Source organism: Chiloscyllium punctatum, chromosome 22 (genome assembly GCF_047496795.1).
Source record: "Chiloscyllium punctatum isolate Juve2018m chromosome 22, sChiPun1.3, whole genome shotgun sequence".
Classification (NCBI taxonomy): Eukaryota; Metazoa; Chordata; class Chondrichthyes; order Orectolobiformes; family Hemiscylliidae; genus Chiloscyllium; species Chiloscyllium punctatum.
In genome coordinates this window covers 25,294,531-25,319,983 of record NC_092760.1, presented here as the reverse complement: position 1 = coordinate 25,319,983, position 25,453 = coordinate 25,294,531, and the positions used below count along the sequence as shown (strand labels likewise).

At 47.7% G+C, this 25,453-nt stretch overlaps 2 protein-coding genes across 2 annotated transcripts in view; both read left to right on the top strand.

The window, feature by feature from the left end:
- The window catches only part of madd (MAP-kinase activating death domain), a 145,307-nt gene that overhangs the window by 73,918 nt on the left and 45,936 nt on the right, over window positions 1–25,453 (top strand). Inside the window, exons 15-20 of the mRNA XM_072592876.1 lie at window positions 1,058–1,159; window positions 12,549–12,605; window positions 14,160–14,262; window positions 14,615–14,801; window positions 15,549–15,699; window positions 17,060–17,260. Of these exons, the coding sequence (XP_072448977.1) occupies window positions 1,058–1,159; window positions 12,549–12,605; window positions 14,160–14,262; window positions 14,615–14,801; window positions 15,549–15,699; window positions 17,060–17,260 (801 nt within the window). The remainder of the gene's footprint in view (window positions 1–1,057; window positions 1,160–12,548; window positions 12,606–14,159; window positions 14,263–14,614; window positions 14,802–15,548; window positions 15,700–17,059; window positions 17,261–25,453) is intronic.
- LOC140493460 (uncharacterized) lies at window positions 17,284–25,443 on the top strand. The gene is made up of 2 exons (XM_072591905.1): window positions 17,284–17,581; window positions 17,620–25,443. Exon 2 carries the CDS (start codon window positions 17,725–17,727, stop codon window positions 18,808–18,810), a length of 1,086 nt encoding a protein of 361 aa, XP_072448006.1. The 5' UTR covers window positions 17,284–17,581; window positions 17,620–17,724; the 3' UTR covers window positions 18,811–25,443.

Here is a 25,453-nt window from a genome sequence, read left to right as displayed (position 1 = left end):
TCACCTCCAGTAGCCTGAACAGAATTCATAGGATTCAGGAAGGTCATGAGAAGGTTGCCTTTCAGCCTGGGCTTTTCTCCTCCAGCAGCCTGCTTTCTGGACAGCTTTATTGGGCAGAGAGGAGGAGAACGATTGGAAGTGCATCGGCCTCCCAGCACAGTCTTCAAGTTCATACGCTCAGCCCCTGGCCTGCCCACGTACTCACTCCCGGCCTTCGATCACTCCCCATACGTGGGTAAACTCTGTCATTTAATGTCCCTCCATCCCTTATATTCCTCTCACTGAACCCCCCCCATTCCCCACACCGCTACCACCACCACCTTACTCTGAAATGTCAGGACCTCATTCTCCCACACCATCAGCAATCCTGGCCCTCCCATTTCCCTCCACTCCTTGTGCACGAGCCTCAGGCAGAAGGAGGCTCCAGCATTCCCGCAGCTCACTGCATTCCTGATCCATTCTCCCATGAATGCTGATGGATCTAGCCTGTGAATACTGGAGTAACATGCTTTACAGAATCTTCCGTTTATCCTGCCTGTACCTGGAGTCTGATCAAGTGAATCTCTGCTGTGCTCTGAATAAGTACTATGGTTGCTTTTGAGTAAGGAGTCTCAAACTAAAATGCAGGAAGGCCTCCTTACTGACATGAAAAATGAATAAAGACACCAATGACATTTTATTCTCTCATTCTTTTTTGCTGTACTTCCACATTAACTCGTGAAGTTTTCAAGATGCCCCCCCCACCCCAATTTCTCTGAACACTAACACTTACCTGTCTCCCACATTTTTGAAAGGAAATTCTGCTTTTCTGTCCTTCCAGCCAGTCATTCATATCCCGCTGTGCCGCGTTGTTCCCTGCAATATCACTTCCCTGGACGTGGAGGTTGAATGGCAACATACTTCTCCGAGCCCAAGCAAGTGTTGATGTTTGTGTGATGTGTAATAAATGCTGACTGCCTGTACCCCAGCCCTAAGGCTGTAGCGATGTGCTGTGTGAGTAGAGAGTATGATTACCAGCATGTCTGTGTTGTTTCCATCCCCTGTCCCCACCCCACAGGTAACATCTACAAGAGCCGTGGCTCCAGCTTCAGCCTCTCGAACCTGGCTCTCCCAACCAAAGCAGGGCGAGACAAGAGCACACCCTTCCCCAGCCTGAAAGGTACAGATCTGTCATCTTTGTGTCTGAAATTTGACTCCTGAATGCTTTGTGGATGCAGAAGGATGCTGCATACATAGTCACAGACCCCTAGTCAAGGATGCCACAGACATTGTGTCCTCCTTGTTTGCAAATCCTTCTGTGTAACCTTACCCAATCCGGCAACACACTGAGATCTTGGTGCTCTGGCCTTGTGCGCCTCCATGATTCCCTTTGCTTCATGCTTTCATCTGCCGAGAGTTCCCTTTGGAAAGCTCTTCACTCTTCTCTTCTCCATCTTTACAGTGTTCCTTCAAACCTATGCTTGTGGTCACCTGTGATTTGTGACTTGTTTGTCTAATTGTATGTTTGTGAATCACATTGGAGCACTTTACTGCATTAAATTAATGGGAATAGTTATGTTTAGCTGCCTCTCTGGGGTTTAGATGTCTTTCTGCTTCAGCTCTCAACAAATTATCTTACTGAGGAGGAGGACAGAGTTTGAAATCCCTCATTTCACCTCCTTATAAGGATTTTGAATCCAAGTTTCCTCTTCCAGCATACCTACATCACAAATCCCTCCCTAACTTGTGGGAGACCTGCTTACCTGCAATCTCTGTGATTAGCATGTGTTGAGTGTGTCTCTAAAATATTCAAAGCCTGGCTGTTTGCTCTCTATATCTGTGTCGCGGGCATGTGTCTGTGTATCTGTGTATTGAGCCTTTTGCAGAAGGGGAGCCAAAACAAACCAGAAGCAGTGCTGGCTAGGAAGGTGAACATGCAGAGAGCACTCGCCCTCTGGGTGTTGGGAAATCGGGTTCGGAAGCTAATGATGTTCTCAGGCCCTTGACAGGGGAAGTAACCTGACCAGCTGGAGACTGAGTTTGGCAATAATTTTAGGGGCTGTTTGAGAGTTTAATGGAAACCTCCTGCTGCTGATGTTGATGAGCAAAAAGAACTAATTTGCTACTGGTGCTTAAAGATGTGAGAAATTGGAGCATGATCCAGCCCCTCAAGCCAGCTCTCCCAGTTTGAACAAGATCGTGGTTTGTACGTCAACATCAAGTCCACTTGCGTGCGCAAATCTCTTGATAGTTTTTCAACACTGTGATTAATTAATCTCAGCTGAAAATTGTGTTGCTGGAAAAGCGCAGCAGGTCAGGCAGCAGCCAAGGAGCAGGAGAATCAACGTTTCGGGCATCAAGCCCTTCTTCAGGAATGAGGAGGGTGTGCCAAGTGGGCTGAGGTAAAAGGTAGGGAGGAGGGACTTGGGGGAGGGGCGTTGGGAATGAGATAGGTGGAAAGAGGTTAAGGTGAGGGGGTGGGGGCGGCGAGGTCAGGAAGAAGATTGCAGGTTAGGAAGGCGGTGCTGAGTCCGAGGGTTGGGACTGAGAAAAGGTGGGGGGAGGGGAAATGAGGAAACTGGAGAAATCTGCATTCATCCCTTGTGGTTGGAGGGTTCCTAGGTGGAAGATGAGGCGCTCTTCATCCAGCCGTCGTGTTGCCATGGTCTGGCGATGGAGGAGGCCAAGGACCTGCATGTCCTTGGTGGAGTGGGAGGGGGAGGTAGTGTTCAGCCACGGGGCGGTTGGGTTGGTTGGTGCAGGTGTCCCAGAGGTGTTCTCTGAAACGTTCCGCAAGTAGGCGGCCTGTCTCCCCAATATAGAGGAGGTCACATCGGGTGCAGCGGATGCAATAAATGATGTGTGTGGAGGTGCAGGTGGATTTGTGATGGATATGGAATGATCCCTTGGGGCCTTGGAGGGAAGTGAGGGGGGAGGTGTGGGCGCAAGTTTTGCATTTCTTGCGGTTGCAGGGGAAGGTGCCAGGAGTGGAGGTTGGGTTGGTTGGGGGGTGGGGGGGGGGGGGGGGTGGTGTGGACCTGACGAGGGAGTTCCATGGTGAAGATAAGGTGTTGGGGGCAAAGTGCATTCCACACTTCTTTTAACACATTGTATTAAAAAAAACTTACCCCTCACACCGCCTTTGAACTTTGTCCCTCACCTTAAATACATGCCCCTAATTTTAGACATTTTTACTTTGGGGTGAAAGATTCTGACCATCAATCCTATCAATGCATCTCCCAATTTTATAGACTTCTATCAAGGCTCCCCTCAGCCTCTTCCACTTCAGCGAAAAATTGGGCGATTGCACATTGAGTTCATTTCTGTGAAAGCCCATTGGTTGCAGGTTGCCAGCCTGACAAAAGAACCCCTTAATCTACTCCCTCCCCTGCCCATCAGCCAATTCTCTATCCTTGCCCTATTTCTAACACCATCTACTGATAACAACTTTCTATGAGGCACCTTCTCTAATACCTTCTGGAAGTCTCAAATACGTCACATCTATTGGTTCTCCGCTATCATTTGGTTGAGACTTCCTCAAAAAATATGAATAAATTAGTCAGACATGGTTTCCCTTTCGTGAAGCCACGCTGACTCTCTTTGATTAGATTATGATTTTCCAAATGTGCTGCTATTTCTTCCTTAATTACTAACTCCAGTACTTTTTCAACAATAGATATTAAACTAATCTGCCTATAGATTAGATTAGATTAGATTACTTACAGTGTGGAAACAGGCCCTTCAGCCCAACAAGTCCACACCGACCCGCTGAAGCGCACCCACCCAGACCCATTCCCTTACATTTACCCCAGCACCTAACACTACAGGCAATTTAGCATGGCCACTTCACCTGACCTGCACATTTTTGGATTGTGGGAGGAAACCGGATGTAGTTACCTACTTTTTTGCCTCCCTCCATTTTTGAATAGGAATGTCACATTAAGAATTTTCTAATCCTCTGGTACTTTCTAAGAATCCAAGAAAATTTGGAGAATTACAATGAATGTATCCATTAGCTCTATAGTGACTTGTTTTGATGCAAGCCATCAGGGACGTACTGGCCTCTTGCCCCATTGGTTTGTCTAATGCTATCTTTCTAGTGGTGTTAATGGTATTTAATTCCCCTGTATTCTTTACTATTATTGGGATGCTTGAAGTATCTTCTACTGATGCAAAATACTGATTAAGCCCCTCTGCCATTTCCTCCTTCCCCATAAACGTCTCCCCAGATTCATTTTCTAAGGGGGCCTATGTTCAATTTGATGCCTTTCTTCTGATTTGTATAATTAAAGAAGTTTTCATATTCCTCGCTGGTTTGCCCTTGTAGTTTATTTTCTCCCTCTTTATTATCTTTCTAGTCCTCCGTTGTTGGATTCTGAATTTATTCCAATTTTCAGGACTTTTTACCTCCTTGTATGCTTTTTATTTCACCTTTATGTTCTCCTTAATTTTCTTGGTGCACCCAGTGGCTGAGAATCTCTACCTACAATAAATGCAGGAAGTATTGGAGAAACACAGCAGGTTTGGCAGCATTAGTTGAGAGAGGAACAGAGTTAAATTTTGAGTCCAATATCACTGTACTTAACAGATGAATCCTACCAGACTTGTAATGGTATCTCTGTTTCTCTGTCCCCAGATGCGACCAGACCTGCTGAGTTATTATAGCACTTTGTCTTTATATCAGATCTCCAACATCCACAGCATTTTGCTTTTTCTTCCCCCCCAAGTACCTACAGCTTTCAAAAATGGGGAGAGAACAAGATTTCACAACTCCTTTAGCCTGAGACATTTGACCATGTGCATGGTAAAATAGGGCAGAATCAGTGTCAAGGGGCGGTCATACCTGACAAATTTGTCAGAATTCTTTCATGAGGTAATGATTTTTGTTTAGGTTTAGATTTTATTAGCAAATTAGACAAAGGAAATCCAGTGGGTGTGATCTATTTAGATTTCCAGGAAGTCTTTGACAAAGTGCCGCACAGGAGGCTGCTAAATAAAATAGGAGGTAAAAACAATAACTGTAGATGCTGAAAACCAAATACTGGATTAGTGAAGCTGGAAGAGCACAGCAGTTCAGGCAGCATCCAAGGAGCAGCGAAATCGACGTTTCGGGCAAAAGCCCTTCATCAGGAATAAAGGCAGTGAGCCTGAAGCGTGGGGGCTCACTGCCTTTATTCCTGATGAAGGGCTTTTGCCCGAAACGTCGATTTCGCTGCTCGTTGGATGCTGCCTGAACTGCTGTGCTCTTCCAGCACCACTAATCCAGCGTTAAATAAAATAGCCCATTGTGTTAGGGACAGGTACCGGCATGGATAGAGTATTGGCTGACTGTCAGAAGGTAGAGAGCAGGGATAAAGGGATCTTTCAGGATGGCAGTCGGTAACTAGCAGAGTTCTGCAGGGCCTGTTTTGGGACCACAACAATTTGCTTTATATGTTAAACAATCTGGACAAAGGAACTGAGGGCATTGTTGCTAAGTTGGCCGATGATAGATGGAGGGGCAGGTCGTGTTGAGGAAGCTGGGAGGCTACAGAAGAACTTGGATATGCCAGGTAAGTGAGCAAAAAACTGGCAGATGGAATATAATGTGGCAAAGTGTGAGATTATACATTTTGGTAGGAAGAAGAGGCGTAGGCGATTTTCTAACTGGGAAAGTCTTCAGAAAACTGAAGCACAGAGAGACTTAAATGTCCTAATTCAGGATTTTCTTAAGATTTACATGTAGATTTAGTTGGCACTTAGGAAGGCAAATGCAATTTATTTCAAGAGGGTGAGAATATAAGAGCAATGATTACTGCTGAGGCTGGACATGGCTCTGTTCAGGCCGTATTTGCAATATTATGAGCAGTTCTGATCTCTGTATCGAAGGAAAAGATGTTCTGGCCTTGGGATCCACTGCAGCTTTACAAGAATTGTCTCTGGAATAAAGGGCTTGTCATATGAGGAGCGGTTCAGGACTCCAGCTCTGTACTTGTTGAAGTTTAGAAGGATGAGAGGGGGTAGAAAATCAGATTGAAACTTATAGAAAGTGACCTGGATAGGGTGGACATGGAAAGAATATTTTCGCTAGTCGGAGAGATTGGGCTCAGGGCAGAGCCTCAGGGTGAAGGGACAACCCTTTAGAACTGTGATGAGGAATCTCTTCAGCCAGAAGATGGTTAGTCTGTGGAACTCATTGTCACAGGGCTGTGGAGGCCAAGTTATTGAGTGTGTTTTAAGATCGAGATAAAACGGATTCTCGATTGATAGGGGGATCAAGGTTACAGGAAGAAGGCAGAGAATGCAGTTGAAAATCATAGCGGTCATGATCCAATGGTCGAGCAAATTTGATGGGCTGAAAGGCCTAGTTTGCTCCTATATCTATGGTCTGATGGAATATTCTTTCAGACTCAGCAGCACAGGGAGCAACCTCTCAGGATCCACTCATTCAAACGCTGAGAGAATGTTGCGTCTTTAATTCCAGCATCTCCTGTTCTGTTCAAGTCCATTCCGCATCACCTTGTCCCATAGGACAGTCCTAGATAGAGTAGATGGAGTCCAGACTCCATCCCTCTCTGTCTATATCCCTCTTCTCCCTCATTGTGTCTTGCTCACTCCCCTCCCCCCTACCTCCCACTCCCTCCCCCCTCCCTCCCCTCCCCCCTCCCTCCCCTCTCTGTGCCTGGCTTGTTCATTTGCTCCCTCTACCCTGTCTGTCTCCCCCACACACCCCCCTCCCCCCTCCCATCCCATCTCTGTCCCTCTGTCCTTCCCCTCTCCCTCCCTATGTCTGTCAGTGGCTCACTGGCTGTCTTTTGCCCTGTCTGTCTAGCTGACTCACCGACTTGTTCCTGCCTTTTAATTTTTATTGCTTTGTGCCTCCTGCTGGCCCTCACTTTCTTGCTCTGTGTTGTCTCCTGTACCCTCTCTGTCTGTTGTATGCGGAATGAATGGGTCTCACCAGTGTTGAGTCTGCAATGGTGTGAGCCAAGGGGAATTGTAATGAGAACGCGCTTAGGGTCTTTGGGTGATCTGTTATGGCTCTAAGCCCCTTTGTTGGTTTGATTTAATGCTTGTAAGGTTGAATGCTGGGTCAGTTTAGAATCCTGTGTCAGGGGTTCGTGGATATGCTGACTAATTCCTTGCCCCTGCTCCATCTGCTCATTTGATTCTTCTCATTGCAATGTGCCACTTTTCTTTCTGTTTCTGTTCCCACACTTCACAAGAAGAATACTTAAATGTTGAAACAAACAATAGAGGTGAGGAGCCAGGTGGGTAAGACTGCTTTGTGACCAATTGTCCTAATTTATGGTGTATTCAAAGTTGCTGAGGGCGGGTATTGATCACTGTATTGAATGTATCAGTTTCTGCTGCTATTGGGTTTGGCAAGAGCTGATGCTCATTATCTGGCAATGTTTCTGACCCCATATGTTACACTGTCAAGGTGGCTTAAGCATGGGATTTGGTTGCTGTGTTTTTGATTGCAGTGTTAACCCCTACTGATGATGTCTGTTGAAGGTTCCTACGATTGTCCTGCCTCTTGCGCTCTGCAGTCACTCACTCAGGCACAAGGCCTTTGCAGTTGGCTGCTCGTTGCATATCTGCTAGTCCTCTGGAACAAAAGGAGCAGCATAACAGTAAATTTGGGTGGGAACTTACACAGATTTGCAGCACAGATGTAGAGGAGGAGCAGGACTGACAGAGCACCATCTCAGAGTCTGTCAAATAAACCACATCTGAGTACATTCACACTGCTTTACATTCAATACTTTGTGAAGTCGAGCCACTGTCGTAATGCATGGAAATAACAGTCAGTTAACATGGTATTTAAAGAGCGCAACTGCGACAGTGTGGCACTCCCTCAGTGCTGAAGCACTGACAGGATGGCACTCCCTCGCTGCTGACCCTTTGTTTGTACAATCTAGTGAGTTGCTTTGACCCAATGGTGTCGAGCCTCTTGACTGTTGTTGGATCTGCACTTCCCCAGGCAAGTGGGGAGTATTCCATCCTGACTTGTGCCTTGTGGATGATAGGCAAGTTTGGTGAGTTACTTGCTGCAATATTCCTAGTCACTGTGTTTATTTGGCTAGTCCAGTTGAGTGTCTGGTCATTCACATGACTGACCTCCAACAGTAATAACCATTTTCCTATGGGCCAGGTATGACTCCAACCAGCGAGAATTTTCCCTCGATTCCCATAGATTCCAGATTTGCTAGGGATACATGACGCGTCGCTCGGTCAAATACAACCTTGGTGTTAAGAGCTGTAACTCTCACCATATCTCTGGAATTCAGCTCTATTGTCCATGTTTGATCCATGGCTGTAATGAGGTGAGGATCTGAGTGGTCATAGCAGTGGCCATCTGGGTGTTGCTGAGGAAGTGCTGCTTGATAGCCCTGTTAAAGACAACTACTATCACTTTATTGATGATTGAGTGAAGTCTTTAATAAATTAATAAAGAAAATTACAGCACTGGACCAGGCCCTTTGTCCTCTAAACCTGTCACCTGTTTTTTTAAGGATCTGTATCCCTCTGCCCCTTGCCCGTTCATGTATCTGTCGTGCCTGCTCTATCACCTCCACTAGTAACACGTTCCAGGCACCCACACCCCTCTAAGTAAAGAACTTTCCACGCATATCTCCCTTAAACATCTCCTGTCTCACTTTGAACATAGCTCGTGCCCTCCATACCAGGCAAGATCTTGGTGAGCCTTCTCTGCACCCTCTCCAAAGCATCCACATCCTTTTGGTAATGTGGCGACCAGAACTGTATGCCGTATTTCAAATGTGGTTGAACCAAAGTCTTATACAACTGTAACACAACTGTAACTCTTGTATTCAGTACCCCGTCCTATGAAGGAAAGCATGCCATATGCCTCCTTGACCACTCTACTGACCTGCATTGCTACCTTCAAGGAACAATGGACCTGAGCACCCAGATCTCTCTGTACATCAATTTTACCCACGGTTTTTCCATTTACTGTATAGTTCGCTCTTGAATTGAAGCTTCCCAAAGTCCCAGAAAGCTGAACTCCTCCCTCCTGCACCACCCCTCAAGCCAGGCATTCATCCTGCCTATCCTTCATTTCTATTCTGGCTTGCACGTGGCATTGGTAGCAATCCTATGATTATTACCTCTGAGGTCCTACTTTTTACCTTGGCTCCTAATTCCCTAAATTCTTCTTGTAGGACCACATCCCATTTTTTAATCCATATAATTGGTGCCTAAATGCACCACTACAGCTGGCTGTTCACCCTCCCGCTTCGGAATGTCCTGCAGCCGATCTGAGACATCCCTGACCTGTGCAACTGGGAGGCACCATACCATTTGGTAGCTTCATTTTCAACTACAGAACAGTCTATTTACTCCCCTTACAACTGAATCCCCTATGTCTATAGCCCTTCCACACTCTTACCTGCCCTTCTGTATAGCAGAGCCAGTCATGGTGCCATGAACCTGGCTACTACTACCCACTACTTGTATCCAAAACGGTATTTCTGTTTTGGAGGGAGATGACCGCAGGGGATGCCTGTACTGCCTTCCTGCTCTTTCTCTGCCTTTTGGTCACCCATTCCCTTTTTCCCTCTGCAATCTCAATCTGCTGTGTGACCAATTCACGAAAAATGCTATCCACCACCCCCTCAGCATCATATATGCTCCAAAATGAGTCCATCTGCAGCTCCGTTGCCATCATGCGGTTTAACAAGAGCTACAGCTGGACACCCTTCCTGCATGTGAAGGAATCAGGGACATCAGCTGTATCCCTGAACTCCCACATTGAGCAAGAGGGGCACAACGTGGGTCTGAGATTAGATTAGATTATATTACTTAGTGTGGAAACAGGCCCTTCGGCCCAACAAGTCCACACCGACACTCCGAAGTGTAACCCACCCAGACCCATTCCCCTATATTTACCCCTTCATCTAACACTACGGGCAATTTAGCATGGCCAAGTCGACTAACCTGCACATCTTTGGACTGTGGGAGGAAACCCACGCAGACACGGGGAAAATGTGCAAACTCCACACAGAGAGTCGATCTTCAGCCGTTTTTAATTTTAAACTTAACGTAGTCTCAATTTAGATAAATGGAAAAGGAAAGAAAAGTTTTTACCAATCACACGATAATAAAACGAAATAGAAAAAGCCTAACCTTATCAACACACCACAGAGTCCTTTTTTATTTGGTTAGAGGAGGACACGTGTAGTGTCTCTGGTTCAGCCGCTCCCCAAATATATCGGTTCACTCACTTTCCCAGAGTGCACTTCAACCGTTCCTCACACACTCTGCTCTCTCTGCTGATGCTTGAGGTAAATCCTTTTTAAGAGAGCAAATTTACCTTGCTGGTAGCCTCCTGGTCCTTGCTCTTGGTGCTCCCAAAAATGAAGGAAAATGAAAGTTTGTCACGTTTTTTCTGTATGTGATGTACCTGAACAGTTTTCCACATTGTTAGGTAGTCGCCGGTGTTGTAACTACTGTACAGCTTGGCTAGGGATGCAGTGAGTTCTAGAGTGCACAGTACTATTGCCCAAATGTTGTCAGACCCCATTGCTTTTGTGGAATCCGCTGCCTCCAGTCATTGTACAGTTGTGTGTGAGTCTGAACAATTAGTGTGCAGGAGTCAACGTTTGTGTGTCTATGTGTAGTTGATATCTGGGGGTCGATGTTTACAGGTGCAGAGTATGGGAGTCAGTGTTTCTGTGCGTTTGCGGCCACTATGTGGTATGCTTTTTTAGTCAGTGTATCGGAGTCTCTGTTTGTTTCAGCGGTCAGTGTACGGGAGTCAATATTTCGGTGAGCGTTTGGTGTACTGGGGTTGATGTTTCAGTGAGCATTTGGTGTACAGTGGGGGCAACGTTTGAGCGTTCAGTGTACGGGGGTCGACGTTTGAATGCGAGGAGTCAGTGCATGGGAGCTTACATTTGAGTGTGTGCACGTGTGGTTGCTGGACCGGAATCTCTCTGTGCACCTGCGTGTGCTGCACTGGAGTCAGTATTTGTGCATATGTGCAAAGATTCAATGTACAGATGTCAATTTTGCGGTATATGTGCATATGCGGTCAGTGAAAGAGTCTGTTTTTGTACGTGTCTGTTGATGTTTTTATGGATGTGTACTGTCAGTGGGTTGGTGTGCAGGAGTTGCTGTTTGTGTATGCATGCAAAGGTTCCATGTCCATGTCTCTATGTTATGTATATAAATGCACAGGATATGTTGTATGTATATGCATACAGTCAATGTACAGATGTGTGCACAAGCATGGTCCCTGTATAGGAACCGTTCTACACACTCGGTCAATTTACTGGAGCTGAGTGCATGCATGGTTGGTGTACAATAGCCAGTGTACATGCACAGTTAGTGTACAGAAGCTGGTGTACGTGCACAGTCAGTGTACAGAAGCTGTTCTGCATACATGGTCAGTGTACGGCAGTTAGTATACGTGCAGGGTCAGTGTACAGGAGCTGTTCTGCACGTGTGATCAGTGTACAGCAACTGATGTATGTGCAGGGTCAGTATGCAGGAGCAGGTGCGTCATGTGTTGGGTGTCAGTGTACAGGAGCCAATGTGTGCACTTGTGGGGTGAGGTGGTCAATGTACAGGAGCCGATGTGCAGTGCAGGGGATGCAGGGTGTCAATGTGCAGGAGCCAGTGTGCGTGGTGCAATGGACAGATGCTGGTCTGCACAAGCGTGCATGGTCCAATGTGCAGGAGCCGGTGTGTGCCATTGCTAAGGAGCCATTGAGCCTGCACTTGGTGTTCAGTGTGCGGAAGTTGGTGTGTGTGCACATGTGCCAATGTACTGAGCCAGATTGTGGGTGCCTGCACGGGTATCAGTGTACAGGAGTCGATGCACACATGCAGGGTTCAGTGTCCAGGAGCCAGAGAGTGGGCGTGTGCACAGGAGTTGGTGTGCACGTGGGGTCAGTTTACACATGTTGAAGCGTGTCAGATTTGCTTTGTTTTCTCGCTGACTCGGTCCTCTCCATCCCCACAGCCTCCGAATCAAATGCCTCATCCATTCTGGCAGAAGCCTATTAGAGAAAAGCAGTGACTTTGTTGTGTTATATACCTGTGTGTCTGTGTGCTCTGCTCACTCTGCTAATTGCCGTGTTGTGGTTTGTGTTTCTGGTGTGTGACCTGATGACCAGTATTCCAGTGGGCTGCCTGGTGGCATGTGATGATGCCTGGGTCGAGAGATTACTGATGTGATCCATGTCCTGATTACTGTGTTTTGGGGGAGGGGGAGAGGTGGGGAGGTGGGGGTGAGGGGAATTCATACTCTACTTATTCTCAGCACTCTGTTCTGGTGTTGTTTGAAAGCAGCAGTCTCCCCTTGCTTATTTCCCAATCCTTCCTGGTTGTCCTTCACCCTGCATGTTTACACCTTGGGTTTCCCCACAGCACTGAGCCAGCTTGCCATTTGGTATCTCCCAGTCTAACTGGCACTGCGGAGTGAGGCACTGTCTGAGTGCTGTCCTCCTCACTTACCCCTGGAAAACTGTCAAATTTGAATTGCCTGTTTTTGGATGATTTTTCTTTCTTTCTGCATTGTTCCGCTGATTGAGCACTAATTGTGATTTTGTATGTCCCAGTATTTGGGCTAAATACTATATTGGAGATAATAACGGAAGCTGGAGTGGGGAGTGAAGGTGGGTCTTCTGCATGGGCTGCCAGCTCCTTCCTTTGAATGCTGTGCCTCTTTCATTGGGCTGTTTGTTGTTTCTCTCTCACCCTCTTTCTGCACCCTCCCCTGTTGTCATTGGGTAACTAAGGTCACATCACCCTGTCTTCCCTCCCTCCACTCACTCACTCAGCTGTCTGCCTTGTGTTTGCTGCTCATTTACTGCTCTTCTGGTTCTGCATGTGACCAGCATCCTAACTCCCACCCTCACCCCCAGGACCCTCATTTCATCTTCTCTCTCCCCCCCCACCCGACCAAGACCCTCTTTATTTCCCCAGCCCCCTCCATGACCCCCTTCGTTTCCCCTCCACCCCCAGGACCTCTGTCATACCCCAAACCCCCTCTCCTGATGGCTCCCAAATTCTTGCCTTTACACTTGCATTCTGCAGAAGAGGGCCTTTCTGCCATTGACTCTGTACTAACTCAACACTAGTCCCATAGCCTTGAAAAGTATGACAGTTCAAGTGCTCATCCAAGTATTTTGTAACAGTTGTAATGTTTCCTGCCTTAATTGTCCTCCCAGGCTATCCCAGACCCTACTGCCGTATGGGTAAAAAAGCTTTTCCTCAAAACTCCATTGCATACTTTCTTGTGTTGCCATTGTCTTACCAGACCATAGGGCTACTCTCTCATTAGAGAGAGGGAGATGACTGGTTAAACCACCGGAGATGACGAGTGGTGGTTTAACCCGAGGGCCGTCATACCTCAGGTGAGGGGAGAGTTTGCAGAGAGCCCTTCATGGTAAACTCAGCCGGTAATTGGGAATTGAACTCATGCTGTTGGCATGACAAACTAACCGTCCGACCCGCTGAGCTAAACCAAACTACCCTCAACTTCCTCTAAGCCCCCTGCCTTTCACCTTAATATTATGCACCTTAGTATTGACTCTTCGGCCGAGGGGAACAGCAGCTCTTTGCCCTGTCCATGTCCCTTATGATCTTATACATCTCTGTCAGGAGTCCCCCACCCCCTTCCCCCTCAACCTTCTCTACTCCAAAGAGAACAACCTGAGCTTACCTAGCCTCTCTCCATAGCTGAAATGCTCCATCCCAGGCAACCTCCTGGTGAATCTGCACTGCACCCCCTCTAGTGCAATCACATGCTTCCTTTACTGTGATGACCAGAACTGCACACAGTACTCCAGTTGTAGCGAAACCAAAGTTCTGTACAGCTCTGACATGATCTCCCTGCTCTCCACAAGATTGATAGAGGGATTCCCCACTCGCCTTGCTGCTCCTCATCCTGCCATCCTCTGACTACTTCCCTTGGATACTCCCTCACTCTCTGACCTTGTTCCTCATCACTTGTGCTCCTCGTCCTTGCTCTCTCTCAATGTTTTGTTTGTTGGACTCGGTCAGCTTTCTGTGCTACTTTCTGCTGATGTGTGATGTAGGTTTGCAGCTCTCATGCACCAGATTGACTTGTATTCTCCTTCAACCACCCTGCACTTGTTGTGTGACAACTCTCGGCCCGGGGGAAGCCAGCAGCCTACCGGCTTGACTCTGTTTTTCTTTGTGTCCAGGTAACCGGAGGGCCCTGGTTGATCAGAAATCCTCTGTGATCAAACACAGCCCAACAGTGAAGAGGGAGTCTCCCTCACCACAGGCCAGAGTGAACAACAGCAGGTATATGGGGAGGGAAGAGCACTGGGTGCAGGGGAGGACTTGGCAGACGGTACATGGGAGTGAACAGAAGGAACACAAGGCTCACTTTCGCTATTTTGCTCAAAACTTCTAGTGGGTGTGAGTTTGTGTGTAGGTGATGGAGCATATCTGAGGAAATGGATGGGGGTTGTGTGTCTATGTGGGAGGAGAGACGAGGGCAGATGTGCCTGTGGGGGTTGAGGGGCTGCCGTGTCTGTTGGGGGTTTCTGGGGATTTAGTTGTGTCCAAGGTGTGTCTCCATGGGATACATATGCCTGTGTGTTACCCACAGGCTGGCCTGAAGCTGCTAACTGCTGCTCTGTGTGTGTTGCAGTGAGAACCAGCAGTTCCTGAAGGAGTTGGTGCACAGTGTGCTGGATGGTCAGGGTGTTGGCTGGCTAAATCTGAAGAAAGTTCGCCGTCTGCTGGAGAATGAGCAGCTTCGAGTGTTTGTCCTGAGTAAACTGAACCGGACAATCCAGTCGGAGGAGGATGCCCGGCTCGATATATTGAAGGACGTGGTAAGGGGTCCTTCAGAACATCCGAGGTTGGCAGAGCCACTGGTCATATCCCCCTTTCAAAACAGGCCAGCCCTTGCCCCTTCTCCCTGCTCCTTATTCCTCCTGCCCTCCTCCCCTCCTACTTTCACCCCCTCACCCTCCCTCCTCCTCCATGGTCCACCACCTCTTCACCAGCTTCCCCCATCCTTTTTCACCAGCTTCACCCTTTTCTACCTCTATTGACCTCTTCACTCCCTCCCATCCCCTACACCGTTCTTCATCTGCCAACACTCTTATCCATATCCACTCAACCGTCGCTTCATTTCAGCTTTTACCCCCCTTTCCCATCTCCCCCTCTGCCCCGTCATCCACTTCACCCCTTCCCACTTCATCCACTTCTTCCCCCCTCCACCTTTGTTGCGCTCTACTGCAGTACTCCTTGTTGTCAGCTTTTCCTGCATCCCCTGTTGTCCGTTCTCCCTCCTGCCACCCACCCCATTATCGTGCCCCTCCAATTGTCCAGTCTGACCCCTTGTCATCCCCTCCTCCTGCTTCCCCACTGCTCCCCTTCAGCTGCACACCGCACTCCCACTCTGACCAACCGGGACTGTGCAGCGTTCCTCAGTGCTGACCCTTGGGCAGTTAAGACACTTCCTCCTCTCTCTCGTGATTTTGTGTGGCTGTTGTGTTCTGTGTATCTGAAGGGTATGTTTTGTTGCTGTGCATTGTACTGTCTGGTGAGTACTGCCCTTGCTGTCCCCTCTGCAGGAAATTAGTAAGAAGGTGTACCGTGGGATGCTGGACCTTCTGAAGTGCTGTGTGTCCAGCCTGGAGCATTCGTACAGCAATGCAGGGCTGGGAGGAATGGCCAGCGTCTTCACTCTGCTGGAGATCGCGCACACACACTACTACACCAAAGGTAAGGCAGCACCCTCCCAGCTGTAACCAGTCAGTGCAGCTGGAGAAACTGCATTCAGCACAGGAATGTTCACTGTTCAGAGTTTGGCACCTGGGATGGACAAACAAAGCACAGAAACACAGAATAATGGGAAGGTATTGAGTTAGGTGAAGGCAATGAGAGACTGTGGAATCCTTCTCCACAGATCCCTGAAGGTGACGGGACATGTGGTGAAGAATGTATTTGGGGTACTTTCCTTCACTGGGCGAGGTATTAAATCCAAGGGCAGGAATGCGTTGCTGAAACGATACAAGGCACTGCTCAGACCAGAGCTGGAGGTGTGTCCAGGCCTGGTCCCCAGGTTCCAAGGAGGAGATAATTGGTCTGAGGAGAATACAGAGGAGATTTACAAGAACGTTGTCAGGGCTGGAAGTTGCAGCTCTGAGTAAAGGTTGGAGCAGCTGGAGTTCTCCTTCGAACAGAGAAGGCTGAGGGCTGACTTCATTGAGATGTACGAAACAGTGAGGGGTTTGGACAGAGTGGGCCGGGGGACTCCTCCCCCAGAGGAGAGGTCACTGACCTGAGGGCACTGGTTTAAAGTGAGCTGTTAAAAAGGGGACACAGAGAAAAGCTTCTTCCCTCTGAGGACAGTGTGGGTCTGGAAGTCACCGTCCAGTTTGATGGTTTAAGGGAAATCTCCAACACTTTTTAAAAAGATCCTGGACCTGCACGTGAGGCACTGTAGGCTGCAGTTGACCTCCATTTATACCATAATTAACTCGATACACAGGACCCAGTAGAGTTTGCTTTGTTCCAATAAACATGATTTGATGAAGGCTACTCAGAATTATGATGGAGTTTTGATTTGATATGTACTGATTTTTAACTGTTCTTGTTGAGTTTCTGATCTCTGTCCATGTCTCCACGCATCCCTTGCCCCTCCCTACATCTCTCCCTCACCCTCTTCCCCCCCTGGCACCGCCCCCTTCACCCCCCTATGTCACCCTGCTGCCTTCACCCCCACGACACCCCGCCCCCTTCACCCCCCTATGTCACCCTGCTGCCTTCACCCCCACGACACCCCGCCCCCTTCACCCCCCTATGTCACCCTGCTGCCTTCACCCCCACGACACCCCGCCCCCTTCACCCCCCTATGTCACCCTGCTGCCTTCACCCCCACGACACCCCGTCCCCTTCACCCTCCTGTGTCACCCTGCCCCCTTTCCCACCTGTGCTGCCCCTCCCCCCCCGCGCCATCCTCCTTTCCCTTCCCATGCTGCCTTCCGCCCCTGCGCCACCCCCACCCCTTGCCTCAAATATCCCCCCCCTCCCCCTCTCCCCCCCCCCCCCCCCCCCCCCGCTCTTTTTTTTCCTCCACTAGAACCCGACAAGAAGAAGCGCAGTCCGACAGAGAGTGGCACAGCGCCCGTTAGTAAGGAACCCGTGCCCTCGAAGGGGGAGACGAAACCTCCAAGTGCACCGATGACCCACCTGCAGCTCCCTCCAAAAGTTGCCATCAGCAAGGGGCCGGGCGAGTATGACACCAGGAGTCTGAATGAAGAGAATTTTGTTGCTTCAATCGGTGTGTATTGCATGTATGTGTAGGTCATATCACAAACCGAGATTGAAGCAGTTGGGTCAAATCTCACTATCATTCTGTGATTAGATCAGATCAATAGCTGTAGAATCTGAAGAGGCCTATATGCACACTGCCAGGCCTGCGTTAACACCAGGTAGATGTAGCCTGTACAAACACTGCCAGGCCTGTATTAGTACTAGGTAAGGCATAGCCTGTACAAACACTGCCAGGCCTGTATTAGTACTAGGTAAGGCATAGCCTGTACAAACACTGTCATCCTGTGTTAACACCAGGTACAGTGTAGACCTGTACCAACACTGCCAGGTCTGTGTTAACACCAGGTACAGAGTATACACTGCCAGGCCTGTGTTAGTACCAGCTACAGTGTACTCTGTACAAACGCTGCCAGGCCTGTGTTAATGCCAGGTACAGTGTAGCCCTGTACAAACACTGCCAGCCCTGTGTTAATGCCAGGTACAGTGTGGCCCTGTGTTAACACCAGGTACAGTGTGGCCCTGTGTACTCACTGCCAGGCCTGTGTTAATACCAGGTACAATGTGGCCGTGTGTACACACTGCCAGGCCTGTGTTAACACCAGGTACAGTGCGGCCCTGTGTACACACTGCCAGGCCTGTGTTAACACCAGGTACAATGTGGCCGTGTGTACACACTGCCAGGCCTGTGTTAACACCAGGTACAGTGCGGCCCTGTGTACACACTGCCAGGCCTGTGTTAACACCAGGTACAGTGCGGCCCTGTGTACATACTGCCAGGCCTGTGTTAACACCAGGTATAGTGCGGCCCTGTGTACATACTGCCAGGCCTGTGTTAACACCAGGTACAGTGTGGCCCTGTGTACTCACTGCCAGGCCTGTGTTAACACCAGGTACAGTGCGGCCCTGTGTACATACTGCCAGGCCTGTGTTAACACCAGGTACAGTGCGGCCCTGTGTACACACTGCCAGGCCTGTGTTAACACCAGGTACAGTGCGGCCCTGTGTACATACTGCCAGGCCTGTGTTAACACCAGGTACAGTGCGGCCCTGTGTACACACTGCCAGGCCTGTGTTAACACCAGGTACAGTGCGGCCCTGTGTACTCACTGCCAGGCCTGTGTTAATACCAGGTACAGTGCGGCCCTGTGTACATACTGCCAGGCCTGTGTTAACACCAGGTACAGTGCGGCCCTGTGTACATACTGCCAGGCCTGTGTTAACACCAGGTACAGTGCGGCCCTGTGTACACACTGCCAGGCCTGTGTTAACACCAGGTACAGTGCGGCCCTGTGTACTCACTGCCAGGCCTGTGTTAACACCAGGTACAGTGCGGCCCTGTGTACTCACTGCCAGGCCTGTGTTAACACCAGGTACAGTGCGGCCCTGTGTACTCACTGCCAGGCCTGTGTTAACACCAGGTACAGTGCGGCCCTGTGTACTCACTGCCAGGCCTGTGTTAACACCAGGTACAGTGCGGCCCTGTGTACTCACTGCCAGGCCTGTGTTAACACCAGGTACAGTGCGGCCCTGTGTACTCACTGCCAGGCCTGTGTTTAATACTAGTAGAAGCCTTTGGCCTACTGGGTCTGTGCTGCCAACTACACTGTCTCAATTTCCAGCACAAGGTCCACAGCCTTGAATGTTATGACATTTCAAATGCTCATTGAAGTGCTTTTTAAAGGTTGAGGCTTCCTGCCTCAACTACCCTCCCAGACAGTGCATTCCACACCCCTATAACCCTCTGAGTGGAAAAGCTTTTCCTCAAATCCCCTGTAATCCTCCTGCAAAACACTTCAAAATGATGCCCCCTTGTTATTGACCCTTAACTGAGGGACACAGTTGTTTTCTGTTCACGCTGTGCATGTCCCTCATAATCTTATACACTTTCAGCAGGTGCCCCCTTATCCTTCTCTGTTCCAAAGAAAACAGCCCAAATTTATCCAGCCTCTCTCCATTGCTAAAACTCTCCTTTCCAGACAACATCCTGGTGAATCTCCTTGGCACCCACTCCAGTATGATTACATCTTCCTTACAGGGTGGTGTGCAGAACTGCATGTAATATTCCAGCTTAACCAAAGTTCTATACAGCTCCTTGCTCTTAAAATTCATACCATGACTGATAAAGGCAGGTGTTCCACAAACCTGCTTAACTGCCCGATTACCCTGGCCTGCCACTCTGGATCTGTGGACAAGCACCCCAAGATCCCTCTACTCCTTTGAGCTTCCTAGCGTCTTGTCATTTATTGAGTGCTCCTTTGTCTTGTTCCCCTTTCTAAGTGCACCACCTTCATCTTAAATTTCATCTGCCACTGATCTGCCCATCTGACTAATCTGTTTGTCTCTTCCTGTGTCCTAATACCTCCCTCCCTCACTGTCAACCACCTAGCTGATTTTTGTGTCATCTGCACCTAACTTATCGTCCCACACATTCTCATCTGTGTCATTTATGAATATTATAACAAATAAAGGACCCAGCACTGATCTCTATGGTACGCTACTGCACACCAGGCTCCAGTCACACAAACAACCTACTTCTGCTGCCCTCTATCTCTTGTTGCTAAACCAATCCTTGATCCAGCTTGCCATGTTACTCTGGATCTCATGAGCTTTTATCTTTATTATCAGTTTCCCATATGGGATCTTGTCAAAGAAATCCTTAAAAACTACATCAACTACACTACCCTCATTCAAACATTTGGTCGCCTCCTTGAAAACATTCACCAGATTTATTGTGCAAGGCCTCCCTCCAATGAAGCTGGTGCTGCCTCTCCCTGATCAATATTACCCCCCCTCAATAGAGATTAATTTTCCCCTTCACTATTTTCTCCACAACCCTGTGTTCACACCAGGCTGCTGTGAGGCCTGTAGAGACACTGCCAGGCCAGTGTTCATATAGTCAAGCTCCCATGCAGACTATAGTAAAGCCTGAGAGGGGAGAGAATTCGTTATATACCTGATGCCAGTTGCTGAGACGATACGTTATGTGAACATAGGCGTGCGCTGTGCATTGTAGCCTCTGTGGGATTGTGGTTGCAGTGTGGTGGCGAGACCCTCATCTTGGTGAGTGTTTGTTCAAGTTCAGTAGTTGATTTGATTTCCAAGCTGAGGGTAGTTATCAGCTCCTGAGGGAAGTGCATTGCCAAATAGTGTTATTAACTGTCAAATGTAAGCGTAATATGGTGAACTTTCACCTTCTGCATACTTTGATGAAAGCTGTAACTGATGTTCTTTTGAAGCCACCTTGGGGTCCATTGCTGTTCCATTTCGTCCCACCTCAGCTTGCCTTATGTGCAGTGATGACTCCCGCCCCCCCAAGCCTGTGTCATCTCTTGTCCTTTGCTCACTGTATCTCCAGACATTGACTGCCCAGTGGCTCAAGGCTTTGAGGGCAGCCCCTTCCAAAATTCCCTGACTGCCCGTCTCCTTTGCTTGGCTGAGAGATTTCTGCCGAAAGGGTTACTGATTACTTGTGTCCCTCCTACGCAGGGACACAACCAGTGCAGCACCAAATGAAGAAATGTGTCATTGCAATCCGACTTTGTGAAGCTGGCTGACTGGTGCAAGGTTACTGAGGGTCCCACCGTCGATTGATGGAGCAGCCTTTTGGTTCCAGGCCTCATTCCCTTCCCCTTTCCAAAAACTGCCTTTCCTTTACAATCCAAACAGCAAGGAAGGACATTCAGCTCCTTATTTGTCCTTGAAAGTGCAATCAATCTTCATCCTACATTGTTTTTTAAAATTTAAAAAGGAGGACTATTTGCACCATCAGACCTGCTCTACTATTTAATAAAACTGTGACTTAATTTCCACCCCAATTCCACGTGCTTGCAATATCCTCACAGTCGTTACTACCCAAAACGTGCTGTCATTCCTTTATCTTATGGCGACTCATTTAGTCTGCTTCCCTGGCTGCCTTGGGTTGATATTTCCGAACATTCTCTACCCCCTTGAGTGAAGGAATTTCTTCTCAACTCAGTCCGAAGTGGCTGGTACCTTACCCTGAGATTGTGCCCCTTTGTTTTAATTCCCCAGCCAGGAGAGAATGAGCCCCGTGTATCTCTCTCCCTCTCTCTCTCTGTACTCTGTGAAGCCCCTTAACAATTTTGTTTTAATGGAATCATTTCTCATTCTTCTGAACAGCAGAATATGTCAGTGTAGCCTACTCAGTCTTTTAAGACTCAACCCAGGAGTAAGTCAAGTGAGCCTTGTTTGCCAACACTCTAGGGTATATATGCCCTTCCTTGGGGTAAGAAGTCCAACACTCTGCACAAGGTTGACCTCATTAAAGCCATAGGGACAAAATAATAGGAGCAGGAAAAGGCCATTTGGTCCTTTCAGCCACTCAGTATGAACGTGGCTGATTATTCAACTCAGTACCCTGTTGCAACTTTCTCCCCATATCCTTTGATCGTTTTAGCCCGAAGAACTATATCTAACTCCCTCTCAAAAACCTTTTTCTTTTTGGCCTCAACGGCTTTCAATAGCAGAGAATTCCATGGGGTCATCACTCTCTGGCTGAAGGAATTTCTCCTCACCTCATTCCTAAATGGCCTACCCAGTTTTATTAAACTGTGACCCTTGATTCTGGACTTCCCAGTCATTGGGAACATGCTTCCAGCATTTACTCCATGTACAATTTTGTAGTTTTCTATGAGATTCTCCCCATATTCTTCTAAACTCAAGTGAACACGATCCTAACTGTTCATACATCTGTCCTGCAGCCCCAAGAGCCAGTCCTTGCTACGTTCCCTCGATGCCAGAATGTCCTTCTCAAGAAGCCATTTATAGTTGGTATAAACTCTCTCAGCCTTAGGCTTCTGACCAGTGCATCTGTCAGAAAATATAGTGTTTTCCCCTTTCCAATTTTTTTACAGCATCAGTCTACTACTTTTCTGTTCGAGCGTTTGAGATCCCAACAACTGAGTAAAAGATTCCTTTTCATTCCAGTCTTAAAAGGCTGACCCCTTACCCGGATTGTTTTCCCCAATGATTCTGCATCCATGCCCTTGAATTTATTAACCTCCTCACCACAGGGAATCGTTTTTCCTCTGTGAGCTCTGTCAAAACCTCTTGCAAGCCTTGCCTGCCACCTCTTTCCTTTCTCAGTTTCAGTGGAGAACAATGTTAATGTTTCCGCCTTCTCCCTCACCTTGAGTAACGTTAGATAGATAGATTATTTACAGTGTGGAAACAGGCCCTTCGGCCCAACAAGTCCACACCGACCCTCTGAAGAGCTACCCACCCAGACCCATTCCCCTACATTTACCCCTTCACCTAACACTATGGGCAATTTAGCATGGCCAATTCACCCGACCTGCACATCTTTGGATTGTGGGAGGAAACCCACACAGACACGAGGAGAATGTGCAAACACCACACAGACAGATGCCTGAGGCAGGGATTGAACTCGGGTCTCTGGCGCTATGAGGCAGCTGTGCTAACCACTGTGCCACCCACTCTGGGGAATGTTCTCTAGATCTGAATTGTGGGCAGAAATTGTCCACAGTGTTTCAGCTGAGGCCTAACTAGGGATTTACAATATTCCAGCGCACTCCCTTTGGTATTGTATTCTGTTTCCCTGTTCAGAAACCAGTGTAACTTGTCTGTTATAACAGTGTTTGCATTCTCCCTCTCTTCATATTAGCTCACATTCTTCTCGTTCTACCTCATCCCTGCATTCCACACCTGAACTGCTGTCTCCTCTTTGTCCCAACACTTGAGTTTGTGTTGCCAAGAGAGTTAATGAAATGCAAAAGGGGTTTGTAAGCTGCACATATCTTGGAAGTCTCAGTTTATAGCAAATGGATGATAAGACTCGGGATGTTTTAAAGCAGCTTCTCACGGCCTTGATGAGACCCCATCTGGAGCACTATATGAAGTTTTGGCCTCCTCATCCGAAAAAGGAGCTGATTAATTTAGCAACAGTTCCAAGAATGTTCATTTGACTCATACCTGGCATGGTGGGTTTATCTCATAATGAATGATTGAGCAGGTTAGGTTAAGAATGGAAGGTGATCTGATTGAAATATACAAGGTCTGAGGGGAGTAGACAGGCTAGGTGCTAAACGTTTCCATGTGGAGAGGATACCAGATCTTGGGGAGGTCATTTAAGAGCAAAGGATCTCCCTTTTAAGATGGCGATGAGAATTATTTTTTTCTCTATGGACCATTACTCTACAGAATTCCCTTCCCAAGAGAGCAGTGAGGGACTCAGTCAGTGAGTATACTCAAGGCTGGTTTACATCATTATTGATTGACAAAGGAGTCCAGGAAAAGTGAAATTGAGATCACCACCAGATCAGCTGAGATCTTACTGAATGGAGGAGTAAGCTCTAAGGTCTGAATGGCCTACTCCTAAATCCTTTGTAACTTTCCCTGAATTTGTGTCCATAAAGGCTAAGGTCATCTCTTCAGCGACATGTTTTTTTTCTGTCCTGTCATTCACAATTTACTTTTCATATTAATCCTCCCATAATGCTTCACTTCCTACTTCTCCCAATACTTCACCTCCGTCCACCAAACTTGAGTTCATTTCCCAATCCTGTCTGTCCCACCCTGGAGACTATCACTGTCCTTCAATGTCTATTGCCTTATCAAGTTATGTACCACCTAGAAAATGTTATAATGCTCTTATCTGAGTCTGGGTTTGTAAAAATTGCAAAGAGAAATGAGCCCAAACTGATTCTCGAGGATCACCACTGCAAAGTGCCTGCTGTCTGAGTAACTTCCATTCACCGTGACCCTTTGCTTTCTGTCACTCTTCTGTCTACACTGCCACTTAATTCCAGAGGCTTCCATCTTCTGAATAAGCCTCCTATGTGGTACGTGTTCAAGTGGCTTTTGAGAGACCATATATACATCTACTGTACCACCTTGACCAACCTTCTGTGTCACGAAATTCAAGAATTCAGTCACATTGGGCAGACACAATTTTATTTAAACAAATCTCTGCTGGCCTTCCTTGATTTCAAATGAAATTTTATTTTGTCCCTGAGAATTGTTCCCGATAACTTTCCCTTTGCTAATGTTAGGCTGATAGGACTATGGTTTCCTGGTTTATCCCTCTCCCCTTTCTTGATCTTTATCTTTAAAATTCATTCATGATGAGGGTGTCGCTGGCTAGGCCAGCATTTATTGCCCATTCCTCATTGTCCAGAGGGCAGTTAAGAGTCAACCAGATTGCTGTAGTTCTGGAGTCACATGTACACCAGTCCAAGTAAGGATGGCAGTTCTCTTCCCTAAAGGGAACCAGATAGGTTTTTCCAACTATTGACACGGCCATCATTCGACTCTTAATTGCAGATATTTGTTGAATTCTAATTCCAGTATCTGCCAAGGTAGGATTTGAACCTGTGACCCCAGAATGTTACCTGGGTCTCTGGTTTAACAGTCCAGCGACAATACCACTAGGCCATCACTTGAGTGAATGTTGTAACATTAGTAACCCTCAAACTTCTGGCTCTTCTGTTCTGTCCAGTGAGATTGAGAGATTATGCCTAATGCTTTTCAACTTTAAGCAATGCAGGCTGAAATCCAGGAGGCTTACCAGTTTTCAGTAATACTTATCTTTTTCCAGTACATCTTGCTTAATATACCCTGCCCATAACTTCCCTCTCCTCATTCAGCGCAACCTTCACATTCTTCACTATCTAGAAATTGCAAAATACTCATTGTCTCTGCCTTCTGCGTGTGCATCCAAATTTCTCGGGTTCTTAACAGACAACTTTTTTCCTAGCTAACTATTTGCACTTTATTTGTTCACAAAAGTCTTTGGGGTTTATTATCCAATTATCCACGACCTTCCCAACCCCACATCAATATCCTCGAGAGTCTAGTGTGGTTGAGGGAAGAAAGTGCTGTGAATCTTACGAGGGAAACATTTAGCTTGGACCCGGGACTAGGGGCAGAATCCTTATTGATGTGGAGAGAGTATTGGATCTGAATAGTGCTCCAATAGTGGTTACTCTGAAGCTCAGTGCCAGAGTGTAGGAAGCCTCAAAGCAGGACTGTAATTCTCCAGACGACTTGGTAATGTGGGCCATGCTGGCGACCTCAAGCTTCACAGGTCACTACCAGGAAGCTCTCTGTCTCCGTGTGGGAGTGGCTTCTACTCAGTCATGTTGTATCCTCCATTTCACCTATTCAGCCAATCTCTGACTCTGTGTCTTTCTTTCCTGCTTGCAATGCATCTTGGGTTGTA

Excerpts from the sequence above, each read along its gene's own strand:
- LOC140493460 (XM_072591905.1), top strand. The coding sequence starts at position 17,725 with ATGCCAGGTACAGTGTGGCCCTGTGTTAACACCAGGTACAGTGTGGCC.